General features: G+C 52.4%; 5 protein-coding genes across 5 annotated transcripts; 2 read left to right on the forward strand and 3 right to left on the reverse strand.

The window, feature by feature from the left end:
- On the reverse strand, positions 1-1,552 carry KD926_008542 (NmrA/HSCARG family protein; the record flags this gene model as incomplete). Its single annotated transcript, XM_053101277.1, has 4 exons — positions 443-615; positions 686-875; positions 946-1,431; positions 1,508-1,552. Coding segments are annotated over 4 exons (894 nt in total), but the record flags the coding sequence as incomplete, so codon positions are not given.
- A 526-nt stretch (positions 1,553-2,078) lies between these two features.
- Positions 2,079-6,792, forward strand: KD926_008543 (uncharacterized protein; the record flags this gene model as incomplete). Its single annotated transcript, XM_053101278.1, has 9 exons — positions 2,079-2,118; positions 2,169-2,709; positions 2,783-2,882; positions 2,954-3,021; positions 3,564-3,727; positions 3,802-4,105; positions 4,163-5,747; positions 5,994-6,080; positions 6,367-6,792. 9 exons carry the CDS (start codon positions 2,079-2,081, stop codon positions 6,790-6,792), a joined length of 3,315 nt encoding a protein of 1,104 aa, XP_052955080.1.
- Positions 6,793-7,206: 414 nt separating this feature from the next.
- KD926_008544 (arrestin (or S-antigen), N-terminal domain protein) lies at positions 7,207-8,838 on the reverse strand (the record flags this gene model as incomplete). The annotated part of the gene is made up of 2 exons (XM_053101279.1): positions 7,207-8,573; positions 8,637-8,838. The coding sequence occupies 2 exons, from the start codon at positions 8,836-8,838 to the stop codon at positions 7,207-7,209; spliced, it is 1,569 nt and encodes a 522-aa protein (XP_052955081.1).
- A 2,594-nt stretch (positions 8,839-11,432) lies between these two features.
- KD926_008545 (NACHT domain protein) lies at positions 11,433-12,332 on the forward strand (the record flags this gene model as incomplete). Its single annotated transcript, XM_053101280.1, has 2 exons — positions 11,433-11,762; positions 11,871-12,332. 2 exons carry the CDS (start codon positions 11,433-11,435, stop codon positions 12,330-12,332), a joined length of 792 nt encoding a protein of 263 aa, XP_052955082.1.
- A 412-nt stretch (positions 12,333-12,744) lies between these two features.
- On the reverse strand, positions 12,745-18,390 carry utp10 (snoRNA-binding rRNA-processing protein UTP10; the record flags this gene model as incomplete). The annotated part of the gene is made up of 5 exons (XM_053101281.1): positions 12,745-13,184; positions 13,240-13,384; positions 13,440-14,837; positions 14,895-17,946; positions 18,014-18,390. The coding sequence occupies 5 exons, from the start codon at positions 18,388-18,390 to the stop codon at positions 12,745-12,747; spliced, it is 5,412 nt and encodes a 1,803-aa protein (XP_052955083.1).
- Between the last annotated feature and the right edge of the window lie 94 nt (positions 18,391-18,484).

The following is an 18,484-nucleotide window of genomic DNA, read 5'->3' on the forward strand; positions in this document are numbered from 1 at the left end:
AGTCCGCTAATCAATTGGTTAATATAATACACTAATTGAAATGCGCTAATTGTGCTTCCCGGACGGACGAGGGGATAGCCTGGGGGCTCTACGGAATAAGAAGGTTGTATTGTGACCAAGGAACCAAGTTTAATTTTCTAGTAACCTAATTGAATTGGAAAGTACTATATACTGACAGCTCCACTGGTCTAAACAGTCCGCAAATTCTCCGTTTCTCATAGCGCCACACTAAATACTGTACTAACCCCTAGTCAAGAGTAGGGAATGGCAGTAGATGATACGACACGGCTCATATGCCATCCCTCAGGATCTCTTCATGTAAGCGAGAAGATCATTCTTTTCCAAAAACTCGTCCCAGGTTTGGAGTTTCAATCCAGGCATCTGCATGGTGGCGATCGATCAATTTCTCATTCATACGTCTATCAACCACGGGGACACGTACCTCTTTGGCCTGCACAAACTCGGGTGTATCGTACACGTTGCCGAACTTCTCAAACATCAGAAGCTGCTCGGTAAAGTCCAGAGCGATCTCGGGAGACATGCCGTCCCGAGTCTCTAGAACCTTTTGATACTCCTCGGCGCCCAAGGTGTGATATCTGGTCTGTAGGTTATACTCTGGAGCCGACGTATCAGCCAGCCGTGATTGATTGAACACCGGAAGGAGACGGGTGTGATCTATATTTACTTTTACCGATAGCAGCCAGTTTGTCTGCTTCCGTGAGAGCTTGGTTATAGAACGCGATGGTCTTGGTCAAGTAGGTGTTACCAGATTCGAGAAGGAGCTGAACGAGCTTGCCCGTATCCCCAATCGACACATTAGGCATGGCTGTATGTGGGCTGTGTGGAAAGATCATGTTATAAACACCCTCCGAATCCTGGCATTGTGTAAGCCAATGTCAGCGGTTTAAAAACAGTCCAAAGACCGGGGAAATAAAGTCAACTAACAGGTTTGGACAGATACCGCTCCGGGTGAGTCAGGCAGTTTTCGAAATAGTTGGGGAAGAGCACAGTGGTGGTCTTGACCCACAAATCCGGATGTTCCTGCTGAATATAGTCCGTGACGAGGCTCTTGCCCTTCCAGTGGTGGATGTGCATAAGCGATCCCCCGGAGAGTTTCTCGGGGTCGGGTAGCGCACTCCAAACGAGATGCTGCAGGTTCGAGGTACGGGCTGCGGCATCCGCAATGCTGCGGCCCTGCTTAATCTCAACCTCGGTGGACTGCGTAGCCCAGAAGTCCGTCAAGGCAAATATAGCATCGGCGCCTGCAAAGACGGCGGCAAGGGCCTCAACGCCGGCGTTGAGATCGACGGCTTGAAGACTCGCTCCGAGCGCAGCGAGCTGCTGAGCTGCTGGTTTGCTGGGATCGCGCGTCACAGCCCTGACTTTGTACAAGTGCGGGCTTTTGAGAAGCTCTCTGGCAACGGAGCCGCCCTGGATTTGAGATTTCATTGAAGCAATCATCAGCCACTTATCAAAATGCGCTAAGGTAGCAGGATATGTGACGAACCTGCGAGCCAGTGGCACCGATAACAACGACGGTGCGAGGAGACATGATAATAAGTCTTGTAGACGAGTGTAATGAGGAACTCGGATTGTCAAACTCTTGGAAATGTAGATGAACTGAGAAGACAATAATGTTGGATCAGCCACGACTATTTATATCTCGTCTGAGGAATCCCCCTGGCCACGGAACCTCGGGAATATAACACGCCGTAGTAATCCGGATTATCGAAATAGCTTCGGAAAATAACTTCTTCGAACGCCTTTTCCTGAGCCTCCTGAGAGTCTAGTTAACTACTGAATGCCGCTTTGTCATCGGCAAATTGTTTGTTAACATGGCGTCGGAGCCATCCGGCTAGCGGTGAACGCGAGCAGAGGTTAGAGTCCCTTTGACGGGCCCACTGTCGACCAACCCTGAGTTGATTTGGGAAACAGGCATCATCTACCACCTCTCGATTATAAATTCTCTTCGCCAGTCCGATTTTGGCATTTACTGTAATCTACAGAGCTAGCTATCTCGTCCAAAGCACACGAACTAGCATATCGAAGCAAAACGAGAAACACGCACTTTGACTATCATGGCTCCGACTACTGTCCTTATCACAGGTGCTAATCGAGGTCTGTTACTCAAAAATCCCCCATGTATCATGTACTAACAGCTCGAACAGGTATCGGAAAAGGCCTTGCGGCTGCATACCTGAGAACTCCGAACACCATCGTCATCGCGGCCTGTCGAGATATATCACCCGAGAAAACAGAACCTTTGCACTCCTTGCCTCGTGGTACCGATTCCAACCTCACCATTATATCCCTCAGTCTTGATCAACCCGACAGCATCATCGAGGCAGCTCAGCAACTGCAAGCACAGCACCGAATCTCACAGATCGATGTCGTTGTGGCCAACGCGGGAATCTGCGATCACTATGGACCCCTGGTCGAGATGACGGACTCCGACTTGCAGAGACATCTAGAGATCAACACTTTCGGCCCGCTGAGATTGTTCCGGACGATTTCCCCCTTCTTACAGGCGAGTCAGCAACGACCAAAGTTTGTGTATGTGTCGACGGAGATGGCCAGTCTTGCACGGCTGGAGCAGAACAAGGAATCTCTCACGAACGCATACGGAATGTCAAAAGCGGCGGGCAATTTCTTCGTCAGGAGAGCTCATTTCGAACACGAGAATCTCATAACGTTTTCCGTGGACCCCGGGTGAGTCATAGAATTGGGAATGGTTGTAATCGTATGGCTGTGTATACGACAGCCGCTAACTTCAATGATCCAGGTTCGTTCAAACAGACATGGGAAACCGTGGGGCACGAGCCCGAGGCCTTGATATGGCCACGTTGACGGTTGATCAAAGCGTTAACGGCATTATTCAACTGGTTAGTGAAACTGTTTCTTCACTTAATAAGCATCAACAGGACAAGGACTGGTGCTAACACTTGTTTCTTAGATCGAACAAGCCACGAAATCGACTACATCTGGCCTCTTTCTGGGCCACAACGGCGAACAGATGCCATGGTAAGCCGCGTAACACTATGATGAGGGGACATTATGTAGATCTCTACGTAATGTGCCCGAGACAATCTGTGTATTTTCCAACTTCGTTGGGAGAACGGGTCAGTTTATTGTATCCGCCCTTCTGTAGGCCCCATAATCGGATCACGGAAGGTCATAATATTTCCCGATATACGAAGACATACAGTATCTTTGAAATTGAAACTGCCAACTGATTGCCAGTCCGTAGAGTTACAGTAGCCTCACAAGACAGTGAAATCTCTGAGCGTAGCAGATCCACTCGATGATGGTATGCGACCCCCGACTTGGGGTTTCTCCACAAGGTTTCCCGCTTTGTCAGCGGAGAAAGTGCCTGTTCTTTTCTTGCCACCTGCACGAGCCGTAGAATCTCACAAATTATAACGGAATTACGGGTGTCAATCGGAATGGTGGAAGGGTCGGATGCCGTCGGTCTTGCTGCACTGTCGACTGACTCATAACGAGGTGGGCGCTGATATGCGTATATAGAAAGGCGCGCCTCGCAAGCAATTCGTTTGGCTAACCAGCCAACTAACGAAGACATCAGTTGCAGGTATGGACCATATCCGACAGGCGTTCACTCAAGCTGCGAATCAGCAGCGTGCAGCCCTAGTAGCCTATATCACGGCAGGGTACCCTACGATCGATGAGACAGTCGAATTGCTTCTTGGGCTTGAAAATGGCGGCGCTGGTATGAACAGACCCTTCCACCTACGCAGCTTTCGTTTCAATAGAACTAACACCTCCCCAATTATCTTGCGTAAGATGTTATCGAGCTTGGCGTTCCATTCACCGACCCCATTGCCGACGGCCCAGTCATCGAGGCGGCCAACGTAAAGGCCTTGACTAATGGGGTCACGATCGCGACAGTCTTGAATATGGTGCGTGAGGCGAGGAAGAGAGGTGTGCGGGTCCCGATCCTGTTGATGGGGTACTATAACCCGATTCTCCAATATGGGGAGGAGCGGATGATCAGGAACTGCAAAGATGCAGGCGTCAATGGCTTCGTCATGACGGACCTGCCGCCAGAGGAAGCAGTCTCTTTCCGTGGACTTTGCAACACATTCGGGTCAGTATCAATGACAGTGCTAGCTAGGGTCAGTATGCTGATGTCTGAATGTTATAGACTATCGTTCATCCCACTTGTCTCACCTGCGACGCCCGATGCGCGCGTCAAACTGCTGTGTCAAATGGCCGACTCGTTTATATATGTGGTTTCACGCATGGGAGTGACGGGTGCTACAGACCGGTTAGGTGAGGATCTCTGGGCACTCATGGGTCGAATTCGAACTTGGTCTGGGAGGACTCCCACCGCCGTAGGATTTGGCGTAAGCACACGGGAGCACTTCTTAGCGGTGCAGGACATCGCGCAGGGCTGCGTGATCGGGAGCCAAATCCTCAAGGTAATAGGTGCCGCTCCGGCTGGTCAGGCGGCCACTCATGTAGTAGATTACCTCGCTGGGATCACGGGGCGCAGGCTCGTGCGAGGAGCGAACGGGGTACTCATAGACCATCAGAGCGCCATCCACTCTACATTCCAGGACGAAGGCAATGCCGTGGACCTCGACAGTCGGCTTCCCTCCAGCACACGGTTTGGTGAATTTGGCGGTCAGTATGTTCCAGAGGCTCTTATCAACTGCCTTGCACAGCTCGAGCGCGGATTTGAGGCAGCACGCCAGGACCCTACCTTCTGGAACGAGTTTCGCGCTCATTACGCATATCTCGGCCGACCCAGCAGTCTTCATCTTGCGGCGCGCCTCACGGAACACGTCGGGGGAGCGAATATTTGGCTAAAGCGAGAGGATCTCAACCATACAGGGAGTCATAAGGTGAACAATGCTCTTGGTCAGATTCTTCTTGCGCGACGACTGGGGAAAACGAGAATCATCGCCGAGACTGGAGCCGGGCAACACGGGGTAGCCACCGCCACTCTGTGCGCTAAATTTGGTCTCCAATGTGTGATCTATATGGGTGAAGAGGATACACGCCGACAAGCCTTGAATGTATTCCGCATGAAACTCCTAGGCGCAGAGGTTGTGCCAGTTCAGACTGGGGGCCGGACTTTGCGCGATGCGGTCAGCGCGGCTCTCCGGGCGTGGGTATCAACTCTGGACACCACGCATTATGTTCTTGGTTCGGTGTCAGGGCCACACCCATTCCCTACGATTGTGCGCACTTTCCAGTCGGTGATTGGGGACGAAACTAAACAACAAATGAACAGGGCCATCGGTCGACTGCCCGACGCGGTGGTTGCCTGCGTGGGGGGCGGAAGTAATGCCTCAGGCATGTTCTATCCCTTCCTTCACGACCCGGTCCAACTTCTAGGCGTCGAGGCTGGAGGTGATGGTTTAGGCACCTCTCGCCATTCTGCGACGCTAACCCGCGGCAGCAAGGGTGTACTTCACGGAGTGTACACGTATCTGCTGCAAGACAACCAAGGGCAGGTATCGACCACGCATTCGATCTCCGCGGGCATGGACTATCCGGGGGTTGGTCCGGAACTAAGCTCTTGGAAGGATAGCCAGCGAGCTCAGTTCATGGCTGCTACGGATGCGCAAGCGCTGAGCGGATTCCGTGCACTGGCGGAATATGAAGGGATCTTGCCGGCGCTAGAATCTTCCCATGCTGTCTATGGGGCGATGGAGCTGGCCAGGACGATGACGACGGGGCAGAATATCGTCGTCAGTCTGAGCGGAAGAGGCGACAAGGATGTTCAAAGTGTAGCTGATCATTTACCTCGGTTGGGTCCGAAAATTGGATGGGATTTGATATTCTGAGCGTTCGACTTCTATGGAAGATGATCCAGGGTCGAAGACAGCAGTAAGGATATCACCTAGCGATATCAATGCCTAATGTTAGACACGCAGAAATAAAATCCCACAGCCAAAGCTTCCTATAACAAAGAAGTTCAATCTTTTATGATACTCATCAATACTTTGTAATGACAACGAAAATAGCATAACGGGGAAAGGGGAAGCGGTGAATGCAAGACAAGGCCTCTAGCGCTGCCTAAGAACAACCTACGCGGTTACAACTCATCCTCTGTAAGTCCGCATACAACTCCCACCATGTCCAGCACTCATACACATCCTCTGAGCTTGAATCCTGATACTCTCAAATTCTGCCAACTACTTCAACGCTCCGAATCTTCCTCGCTATACGAGATAACGCTAAGCAACGACCGCTACTGTCTAAAAGTGGTACGTACTCTCCACCAGGTAGGTAAAGCACCAAACTAACGTGTGAAAGTTTCACAATAACGGCGACCCCGGCTATACCCCGAATGGCCGTGGCCTGAACCGTTACCGTCGCGAGTGAAACGCTTACAAGAACCTGCAATCTGCCGGGGTGTGTCAAAAAGGCGCGGTTCCAGTTTACTATGGCTATATTGAGCAAATCGACCCAGTTCTCTTTCGTCCTCATTTCGGTCATTTCGCAGACGATGAAAATCAACCCAATGCCATCATGTTGGAGTATCTACCGGAACCAAAAGGGCTGAATTGCATGAATTACTCACCCGAGCGCTTCCAGATCGCAATGCAGGGGTTGAGTGCGATTCATCGCGCGCGGGTTCTTCATAATGACCCGTATCCGAAAAATATCCTTCTTGTGCGTGGGGAACCAACGCGTGTCATTTGGATTGATTTCGATATTGCGACAACATATTCAGAGGCTCAGATGGAGGATGGTCAGGTGCAGAAGTACTTTGAGGAAGAGGCCCTGTGGGCGAAAAGCTTTGGAGATCTATTGATATGATAAACCATTGCCTAAGTTACCCCTTCCTTAGGTTCTAACAACAGCCTGACTGAATGCAGAAAAGAGATCAAGAAGGTCAACCGCCAAATCTCAGCTATTACTAGGTCGCCTACAAGACTGTCACGTCTTTCCTCGTGACTTCATGAAATGAAAAAGAATCTCAAGATGCATTATCTAACTGATCAACTAATTAATTAACATTATTAATGATCTAATCTAACTTTGCAAATGCAAAATGGCTTGCTAACAAGGGTATATCAAAACCTATATCCCGAACTCCTGTGAAAAATGAATCAAATCGAATCGAATCAGACCATGCCTTAGTTACTTTTCTGGTTCTTTAAATCGTAGCTCGTTTCTTGTTCCGTTTTCTTTCTTCCGGCCTCCCCTCCTTCAGCACTGTCATCAGACAGTTCAACAAGCCGTCCGCACCCTCCCCGTCGAACTCGTCAACAGATCCCGCGACCGATCCGGAGAGTCCACGAACGGACGCAGCTCGGAGTACTCCGGCGGCGCAGACACAGGAATCACCGGCGGCGCCACGCTGCGCGGGTTGAAGAACTCTGCATTCATCTCGTCGATGGAGATCTCGCAAGCGTCCTCCTTCCCAGGTACAGGTTCTCGCCGAGCACAGGTGAATTGCAAGGGCACGCGCAGCGAGACGGTAGGGGTCAAGATATTCGCATTAGGCGTGTGATACGAGATGCTAAGATCGAGGGCATACACGCGCGAGATAAGACACGAGTGGAAGGAGGGCACGAAGGCCTTCTTAGCCGGCAGGGCAACTGGCACCACCACGGACGCGGTGTAATAGACCGATCCATCGAACGAGGCAGACGGACCGGTCAGGGATTCGGCGTCCGAGCTGGACGACGTGCTCGATTGGCGCGAGTCGCAGCGGTCCAGACGGGGCGCTTCGTGTCGCGTCCAGCCGGCCGACGACGAGGCGAGACACAACGTCGACAGAGGCACCGACTCCGTGTAACCGCCGCGGCCCATCTGCGCCCACATCGCGGGCGACGAGGGCGACGGGAAGTCGGGCCAGGGCTCGGCGCTGAAGTAGGTCAAGACGCGTAGTTTGCTCCACACGGTGCCTAGACGAGGCGGGGACTCGGTGCCGATGGGATCGAAGCGGAGATGAAGCGTGGCGGCGGTGCTGACGAGACTGTTGCTGCTGCTGTGGTTGTCTGCGGCGGCGTTGGAGCCGGGATGCAATACGACAGGTCGAGGCTGTGAGGCGGCCACGACCAAACGGCCGAGTTTCCCGCGCAGCAGGCCACGCTTGACGTCCTTTTCCTTGCGGGTGCAGTAGACGGGCTCATGGTCGGCGACATTGAGCGGCGGTTCCTCCTCGACGGCGGGGACGATGCGGACTTTCTTGCCGACGGAGACGAGGCTTTTGGTCGTGGCGGCTTCCGAATCGCTCGGTTTCTTGCGCAGCACCGTTACGCGTATTAGGTACGCGATGCGGCACATGTCCGGCGAGATGTCGTCCAGCAGCGTTTTGCCGTCGGCGGCCAGCATGGCGTCGCCCAAGGTGGGCGGCAGCAGCGTGTGCGACGCTTCCACGTGCATGTTGGTCTTGCGGTGGCTGCAGGCATGTGGCAGCAGACGCTCGGGCACGACGAAGGTGAAGGGGAATTCGTAGCGGCGGTTGGGCTCAAGCACTCGCGGAGTAGGATACGCCGTGTCGTCGATGGGTTGGCGCAGGCGTAGGAAGGTCTGATATGCGCCCGTGCGGCCGGGGATGGATGCACGCTCTACAGAGGTGCGAGAAGTTCCTGCAAAGTGTCAATATGGTTCTAGATAGATACTTCAGATAAGCTGACTGGTTGTGAACATACCTTCAAAAGTGATTTCCACCTCATCGAATCGGACATCGCGGTCGACGGTGACGGTGGCCGTGCCTTCAATGCGGTCGCCAGTGGTGTAGGTGCTCACTAGACCCTCGGTTTGCCCTTGCAGGTCAACGGTGACCTTGGGTTGCACACGGGAGGTGAAGGCCTCCAAGGTACTGGAGGTTCGAGTGATGAAGGACGAAGCCATTCCGAGATCGATGTATCCGACAATGGCAGCGAACCTTCCCTGTATGGGGTAAAGTGAGAGAAGACAGGATCGGTGGAGAAAAAAACAATCACAAGAGAGGAGAGAAAAAAAAAGTGATGACCCCAGCTTTTAAGAAGAATGAAGGGATGGGGTGATGGTTGCAATTGAGTAATGGAATGGACCGGTGGAGCAAGGGAGGTTTTTTCCCCCAGGGGGGTCAGGATCTAGTTAATATTAATATCTAGTTCTACGGGGTGTAGTCACTAGCCAGGACGTCATTGCATATGGTAGGGAGTACTCTACGGACTAGAGTAAATTACAAACCTAACACGAGACAATAAAATCAATCAATCATTGTTGCTCGTGAGTCACATCCCTCCCTGCTTGGAAATCTCGTTATTGAAGCCATCCGGGCACGTGGGTGGGCGAAACCCTCATTTGTCCTCGACGGCATCGCAAGCTTAACGCAAGCTCTTCCATAGAACCAACCCAGCCAGCGACTAGCCACGGCAGCCAGTCAGTGAGCAATTCTTTTCTCTCGTCAGGTTCTTCATCGGGTCTAGTCCATCGAACGACGCCAGGATCCACCGGGCGGCAATTGGTGGAACCGTCGACGATCGCGCCTTTTGACTTGCGCCCTGGAAATGACATTCCACACGCCCTGCGGGAAACCGGTGGTAAGACCGCTAAAACCACGGGCTAAACGGTCTGGGAGGTGTGACTCCTCGGAGAAGTCGACGGCGTAGACGGCGTGTTCGGCGTGGTCTCGTTCCTTAGGAACCCTAAGCGATGTAGGAGTTTCTACGATGTCTACGGTGTATACGGTGTATACGGAAGAGCACTGGAGCTGACGAATCTTGAGCGAGTCTGGAACCAACCCTAATCCGGTCCAAAGTTGAGCTCCCCTGACGCCACGAACGAAGATCGTTGTCCCATTCCAGGGATCTCCATTCTTCCGTTTGAGTTTTCGTGATGATCAACCGGAGTCCTTCTCCTACAGTTTGATTTTTGGGATTCCGTCATTCCATGTGATGCGTTCAAATGAAACTATCGAGGGGGACGATCGACGTGTTTGCTGCGTGTCATTGACGCAGATTCCGAGCAAAACTAGCGATTGATTATTGAATGTATGGAATACTCCGGACGGGTTAATGGGAAAGCCTCGCCGATAGACCACGGAGTAGTCCACCCACTAAGGTACTCGGCGGATCCTCACGCCCTACGACATCGGACCGCTTTTAGTCTGACTCGTGTTGTTCTTGTCTTTTCGTGTTCTATGTTCTGGTCCTCTGGTCTTCTCAATATTGGACAGCCGACCGTGACGCCGCTGCTGCATTATTAAGCTCGTATTGTCTGAACCTTCGTCTTTCTTGCTTTCTTTCATCATTATAAATTCCCTTTGCAGACCAACATCACCTGATCATTCAACAATAACAAGAACAACAATAACAATAACGCCATCCATCCAGATCACCTCCGTTCTCGCAAGCGACGCTAACCGAGCCTCGCGACCGACCCAGCCAGATCCGAGACTAACCGAGCGGCCTCACCACTTTTTTTCATATAAATCTCTGTTTATCAGGGACAGCGAGTCGACTTCAAGTAACGCCATCAAGTAAAAGTATGGGAACATTGTTCCCAGATCCGGTTTGCGTTTTCATTATGCAATGGGTGATAACGCCATCGTGAAAATTCTGTCGCTCTGTTGTCTTTCCGGACCCTGAGACATCTGGCCAGCTATTAGCCCTAACTAACCACGTCCATAGTCCATACTCAGTAGCTATTATGTACCATAATAGCAATTGGTCACTTACTGTTCGAGGCTTCGACGCCTTCCCCGAACATGCGGTACTCTGAGAAATTTCTGGACGTTGTCAATCGCCTTTGGAACTGCCAGGGCCCATGTCCAGCTGTGGAGCTCCACGTTCTGGTATACACACCGATGCCACTCTGTCTTTTTTTTTTTATGAAAATATTTTTCGGTGGTCATCGATACTTCTGATATAAAGCTCTTTGTCCACCCCGGCTATATCCTTTGCCTCGATGTCTGAGAATCAACTCGTAATACTACGCTAGCTCCGTGAAGACACCACTCTGATCCTTAATCAAATTTTTAATCTGTCTTCAGATCGAAATCTTTGATATCCCGTCTAAACCTCACCATTTTTTTCTTTTCTAGTACGGTTTGAGGTGTTGCAGTTCACCCCGAACATTCTGTCGTTCCCCTTGACTGCCGAGCGCAGATGAACAAAGGTACTTCTGGCTACTTTGCCCTGTCGCAGCTAGTATTGTTTCGTTCGGTTCAAAGGGCATAAATTTCCGTCGTTTTCCTAATCACTTTGCTCTTCTGCGCGAGAGCCGTGGCGGTTACTGTAACAGGGATGTTGGCAACTGAGATCGTCATTGCTAAAGGAAATAACCTGCATGAAGTACGGCCCTGGAACAGCCTCGCAGCGTGGCGTTGCTTTTGGCAATTCGACAAGGCTAGATAGATACCCAAAGCCTCACCTAGAACCCCAACCTATGCTCTCCCCCTCTCCAATCTATATAGTATTACAACCCAACACTTTTCTACAGAACCCGTAGGCAGAAAAATGACCACAACACTTCCGAATCCCTCCTTCCTCGACGCCGAAATTCTTCTAGCCCACGTCGTCTCAGAATTCGAAGCCGATCTCTCTCATGACCAAAAAGTCGGCTTCAATGCCGAGCAGTCTCGTCTAATCCACGAACCTCCTACATTCAAAGACGTGATTGAAGTGACGGAGAAAATCGACCGGAAATGGTCCAAACGAATGACCCAGGGCCGGTGCTTAGGAGCTCGCACGACAAATTTCCTCCAGTGCGTCCAGCAGTTCGCAGCGCTGGGCGATATCATTATCGGTGGCTCGCAACATATTATCGCATGCGGAGTTTGGACGCTCGTAAGGATGTCGTTGCAGGTCAGATAGACATTTCCCCGGGCCGAGCCTCTCTTTACCTTCCATCTCTACATACTGTTCATGCATACGTACGCTAACACGCACCCATAGCTAGCCCTTAACCTTCACACGGTAGCTTACTTCGAGAAGCTATTGTATCTATTCATGACCGTTGGTTGCACGACGCCACGGTTTGAGAGATTCGCACAACTATATCCCCGGTCAACGCACTTGAAGGTGGCGCTATTCGAATACTTCGTTGTCGTTGTTCGTCTCTGCCACCAGATCTTACTATTCACCAAGAAGTCTCCTCTCAGGAGATTCAGTGAACGTCTGTATTCGTCAGAATTGGCCGAGTACCAATCCAAATTGGAGTTTTACGCCATTTCGATCAGAGACGACATTTCGTTCCTCATGGCACAAAGACTTGAGGGACATGGTCAGTCCCTACGTCAATCTTCGGTAGAAGATCATCGAAAGACGAGCATCGGGAAAAGACCCCTCCTTAATATGAGTTTTGATCGCCTGACATCCGACGCTTCACGTCCGCCAGCTGAGGACCCCAAAGAATAAGACGACATAGTCAAGACGACATAGTCAAGACGAGAAAGGGACTGGAAGACGTCATCTGTTTGGATGATGCTGGGCCGATTAGGCAAGGCTTTCCACCAACTGTTTGTCCTGGTTAACGATTGGATTCATTTTATGAACATTATTATATTAATTTACAACGCTTAGTTCTCAAGGGTTGAAGTATGTGAATCTTCGCAAGCGAGATTGAGTTAATCATGATCACGCTGTGGTCTGTGGTTGAGGGACGTTTATGAAAACTCGACTCGATTTGACGAATCTGAAACCAGAAAAATACTATCAAACCAAAAGGATGATATAAACAAGTCTACAACTTTTCATTCATATACAAAAAATGAACAATCGAAAAAAAAAAAAAAAAACCAACGCCAATCATGCATCCACCTGGTTTTAACTAGGTCAACATATCATCCAATCTCTCCCCCAACACACTCTCAATCTGCTTCACCCATTTCCTCACTTCCCGCTCGACCTGCTCATCCTCATCCTCCATCAACTCGCTAATATACGGCAGCATCTCGGGCAACAGAGCCAGCCACTCTTCGCCCAGCTGCTCTGTCAGCGACTGCTCGGCCTTTAGGGCCGCCAGGCGCGTAAACGGGTTTTCGCCGCCGGCCGACTTGCCTGTGACCGTAGACGGCCGCAGGAAGCGCATCAGCGTCGAGTTCAGCTCCTTGTGGTTGTCCGTGGAGTCAGCGGCCACGGCCAGTTCGGTGATGGTTGGCACCGTCTCGGCGATGACCAGGTTGGCGCTAGGGGAGTTGGTGGCGTGGGCGAGTTGCGAGATCAGAGGTTGCGAGATGGCGGTAAGGTGAGAGGGAGATTGCCAGAATTCTGGGATTCATCGTTAGTTCGCTGGGCAGGAACATGCAAAATTTAGAGAACTTACCATCTTGGTCATGTTCAAAGGCGTTTCGGAGCATACGCATCGTAGCCAGCCAGAGAGACTTGGTCGCCTGGTCGGACGGCTTGGCTTTGCCGAGGACGGAAACCACAGTCTCAATGATGTAGCTGCCATAGCCGGTGACGATCGACTGGAAGAGGTTAGCAATGTTTCATTTTAGAAGTATAGGGTTCAGTAGAAAATACCTGGAGCGTGCCGAAGAACACCTGCAGGAACTTGAAGAACGTCGTCTGGCGGGCCAAGTTGCCCTGCGTATCCTTCTTCGAAACGCTGGTGTTGGCCCAGTCCAGCATTTTGACAAAGATCGGACGGAAAGTCGTGTCGTTCAGCTTGTAGATCATCTTGATCGTCATATCGTTGATGCTGTCCTCGATCTCGTCCACATCCGACAGCTCAAGAGTGGCTCGAGTCCCAATAGAGCTCTGCTCACGGCGCAGGTCAAACGCCTTGAACAGTACATTCGTAAGAATGGGTAGGCTCTTCGAGATAGCGGACTTGGGGTGCTTCTGGATGGCCAAGCTGACCACCTCCAAAATTTCCTTGGTGGCTTCGGGGCCAGCCGCCGTAGCGTGTTGCCAGTTGCGATCCACCGCACCGAAGGTGGCGGCGAGGTCGACCTTTCGCGCCATCAACCGCAGCGCCTCTTGTCGGCTTTCGGCCTCGCTTTCCTCCGAGGAAGCGGATTTGAACGAAAGCAGGAGAATCTTGTCCAGCTGGGGGCCGGAGACCATGAAGGGCAGGTGGACGAACAAGGCGGAGAACAACGAGTATACCGCATCGTGCAGTCGGGTGTTCTCCTGACCAGCCTCGAGACTCAGCTCGAGCAGGGCCAGAGACTGACTAACCGCCGGCGGCAGGGCAGGAATCATCGCCTGGCCGAGAACTTCGGCCATCGAGGCCAAACACAACACGCCCATGATGCGAATGCGATCGTCCTCGGAGCCGATGCAGGTCTTCCCAGCCACCGCAATAGCCGCAGGAATGACCTTCGACGGGTCCTTCTTGCCGTACTTGTCGGCAATGCGGTCGATACAAGCCACGGCCGCGTGCTTGAGCAGAATGTCGGGCGACGACTCCACGATGGTGACCAGCGTCGGCAGGAAGTCCAGCATCCGGATCTGCGATGGGCCGTCCCGTTCGGGGGTCTGGCGCAGACGGCCTTCCAAGAGTCGGAGGACCTTCCGACGGAGTTCGTCGTTGGGTCGTTGCAACAGGACCTCGACGGTATCAATGAAGTCGGCAAGCGACAGAGTACCGAACAGCGCGCTGAGCACTTCGCCGCTGGCCTGGCTGATGGGTTTCACGCTCTGCATGGAATCGCCAATGTCGAGAACTTGCTCCAAGATAAAGGAGAACAGATCCCGAATCTGGCCGGGGGCGTCGCCCTCCTCGGACTCGAACGCCTGCGCCATCTTCGTTTTCAAAGACGAGTGACGGAACAGGTAGGCCAATGCCCGAAGCAGATCAACTGCAACCTTCTGAGCCTCGCGCCCATCGTCAGTTCCGATTGCAAGAAGCACCTTCGAGATACCGGGATTCTTCTTGAGCGAATCGATGACGAGATCGAGGTACTTCTTATATGTCTGCAACAGGGTTAGTCACTTGTTAAATAAAAGGGGGTGTTCAAGTGTAAAACGCACGCTAAGTTCGATAGGAGCCTCAGCATCAGACACAAGACCTGTCATCAAGACCAGAACATCCTTGTCCATGGAGTATCTATTGGCAAGCATAGCAAGAACGGCGAACAAAAAGTCCTGCGTACCCAGCTTCGTGATGAGAGCATGGAACAGTCGCAGGCGTCGATGCGAGGGAATATGCTCGAATGCCGCGGTGAAGCTGAGCAGCAATTCTGATGTACCCGACACCACATCGCGCTTCTGGTTGCGCAGGGACTGGATAAGTGCCGGAACAACCTGGTCGATCGTCTGGTCAATCACGGAAACGGAGTAATCGTCGTCCTTGCGCAGAACGCTCGATCCCATGAAGGTGAATATGGGCATCACGCTGTGCAGGACCAGCTCAGGAGCGATGACCGACAAGCCAGCAACCAGGAGAAGTGCCGAGTTCTGCACTTGAGGACTGTCGGTAGTACGGACACAATCCACAACCAGATCGGCCCGGATGACTGAAGTGTCGAATTGCAGTTTGGCATTTGCCTTGGATCGGTTGACAATGGCCAAAAGGCTGCCAAGAACCAGACTCAGAAGGTAGCTCATTCCAGACTGGATCTGCGACTTCAAGTGGTGAAGAGCAGCCAGGGTCTGGAACAAACCGTCGGCCAATTCCGGGTGTGCCTCCGGCTTTGAGCTGTCTACCAATTCCAAAATGAACGTCATCTTCTCCATGAGTTGACCCAGATTGGCCTCGTCCCGGACTGTCATGGCAACCATGTTGTTCTGGCTAGTGCGTCTCCTCTTGGGTGCCGGTCCAAGAGACTCCATGTCGGTGACGGAGGCAGGGATCTTCTGCAGGAATTGAAGCAGAGCAGGTCCCGGCAGCTCGACGCCACGCAACACATCACGACAGCCGGCGACAAGTAGCGAGTCTGCCTGGCCGAGAGAGATCTCGAAAATTTGCTCGGTGGCAACGACTTGGCGGTCCTCAGGCACCTTGGACCAAATGTCCCTCATGCGGCGGAAGATTGCGGCGGCGAAGGACGGGCTCAGGGACTGCGAGTAAGGGTGAACGTTAGACAGAAGGACGGTGACAGCGTCCTTCTCCTTGGGCGTGACCGTCGCAACGACCTGGTCCTCCATTTCAGTGAGGGGAATGCGCTCCTTCTGACAAGCTTCCAGGGCCTTCTTTTCGCCCAAGTCTCGCCACATTTTCAGCACAGGCTCGAGCTCCTTCGTGCGCGTAGTTCCACCCGCCTTGTCAACGCGGTTGAGCAATTTCAGCAGCCCATTCTTCGGTATAAACAGCGGCACTTGGACGGTATGGGAGCAAAGCAAGGTGAACAGGTGCAATCGGAGAGGCTTCTTGATCTCTGCAGCACCAGAGTCGGTCACTGAAGAGCCGCGCAGGGTCGTCTCGAGGGCACGGCCAATATGAGCCGGGTCCAAGATGAACTCTTCCAGGCCTGGCATGAATGCGCGCTCCAGCACTTTCTGGGCGTCCCGGCCAGAAAGCCAGGGAATGTCATTGGATTGCTTCTCTTGGCCGTACAGAGTGTCACGAGCCCAAACAGTCATATTGTCCGCCTTCTTGCTCTTCTTATACCGATTGCCAACGGTAGCCAAGAGACCGGCCGCTTCGCGGCGAATTCTTTCCGATGAATCAGTAAGAGCAACCAAGACAAACGGAAGCAGGGCTTGGAAGTCAAGGTCGGCAGCAGCAGAGTTGAGAAAGGCGGAGATAATGCTCAACGCCGCCCCTCGGGTGCCGATGGGGAATGGGCCAGAGAAAACTCGGACGAAGAAAGACAGGAACTGTGGCGACTTGGTGGCATCCGCCTTTCCGAGGACCTTCAATTCGGTGAAAGTATCGAGATTTTCCTGAGATCCAACAGCGAGCGCAAAGACCTGGACAAGACGGTCGAAAACAGGAATAGACTGGGCGGAAAGGAATGAAGCCTTGAACGGGCTCTCCGCCTTCAAGGGCTCAAGAGCTTCCGGGAAAGCATCCTGCTCCGGTTTCTTGTCCTCTGCATCCTCCATTTCCACATCCTCCAGGGCCTTTGGCGTCGGTGCCGACTCAAGAACAGTCTGCAGATTGTGTTCCAAAGCGGAGATATTTAGGGACGATTCTGCGACGGTTTTTTGGAAAATGGGCTTGAGGGTTTCCGAGTTGCTGAAAGACTGGACGAGATCAGCCAGGTGAGTTTGGGAGTCCAACGACATGACACCCTCCTTGTTCGCATTGCTAGCAGCATCCAAGACCAAGGCCATGGCCTTGCCGGTCTCCTCTTCGCCGAACAACTGCGCTTCGAACATGAGCGCTAACAGATCCAGTCGCGAGGTGTCCTTCTGATTCGAGATGTCTTGGACACAACCAGCCACAAGCGCAAGAAGCAGGTTGGATGTCTTATACTGGGTCGAAATTTCAGAGAGCTGCTGAACCAGGTTGTCCAATCGGAGAATAGCCTTGAACGCACGCTTCGGTATCGTTGCGTCGGGCTTCAGCTGTGCCATGACGGACAGACAAATCAGACCCGAATTCGCCGTCTCTTCAGTCCACGAGCCCGCAACAGCCCCCATCAGCTCGTCGAGGACGGTATCCTGTAGAGAGGCCTTCTGGGCCAGAACCACGCAAACCATGTAGCAACCAATAACCAACTCCGAGACATCCTTCATGGCCAATCCGTCATTCAGAACAGCGAGAACTCGCAGAAGAATATCGTCGTGCTGCTGCTTCTCCACCGCTCTGCGACCCGAGCGCGCTGAGTCCAGCATTCCCGCAACAGCTTCCGTCATAATTCCCGCCCAGAACGAGAGGAGCGCATGGTGGCCCGCCTGCAGTCGACTGACCGTAAGGGTATATTCATTAATTGCGGCAAGGAATAGCTTATTTGTCGTGGCACTGTGCAAAAGCGGATGACGAGGAGGGTTGGTCAGGCTTTGCTTGTACGGGTTGAGCACCTTGAACGTGGGCGTCAAGTCCTGGGGAAGTATCGAGAGCAGGTTCAAGAAAAGAGGGGTAGTGTGGTATGGCAGGAAGGTGAGGATCGTAAACGCGGTATTGTGCTCGTGAATTCTGCAGGATGTTAGCCAAAGTCAGATTTATTTTCTATAGAAAAAAAAGCATTGGGTCACTGTCGCACCGGAATCGCCGAACGAGCCAATCCACCGCCTTAACCGCAGGACTCAACAGCAATCTTCCTCCCACTAATGCCAGGAAAGCTTCCAGTGCCGTGTCCAGCTCCTTGTTCTGAGCAGCGTTCATTTCCGTTCGGTCTTCGCCGGTGCTCTGTTCGCTGAAGATGGTCCGCTCGAACTGCGCGAACCGGGGGTCCAGCAGGCATAGCTCCTGAAAGCCCTCGTAACATATTTCGTAGATCGTCTGAAAGTCCTGGGATCCAGCAACCTTCTTGTCGAAAATCAGCGATTGCGAATGGAGGATTCGCTGAGCTCGGAGGTTCAATTGGCTGGTCGAGTTGGCCGCGATCTGCGCCAACTGCGCGGAGAGAGACGAAGCCATGATTTTGAGGGTGAATTAATTTTTAACGAGAAAGACAGAAAGTATCCATCCCCAGACAAGCCTCTTCTTGAGCTCCACTGGCGTTGAAGAGCAC

Source organism: Aspergillus affinis (assembly GCF_023601865.1).
Source record: "Aspergillus affinis strain CMG 70 chromosome Unknown NODE_57_length_199529_cov_86_754292, whole genome shotgun sequence".
Classification (NCBI taxonomy): domain Eukaryota; kingdom Fungi; phylum Ascomycota; class Eurotiomycetes; order Eurotiales; family Aspergillaceae; genus Aspergillus; species Aspergillus affinis.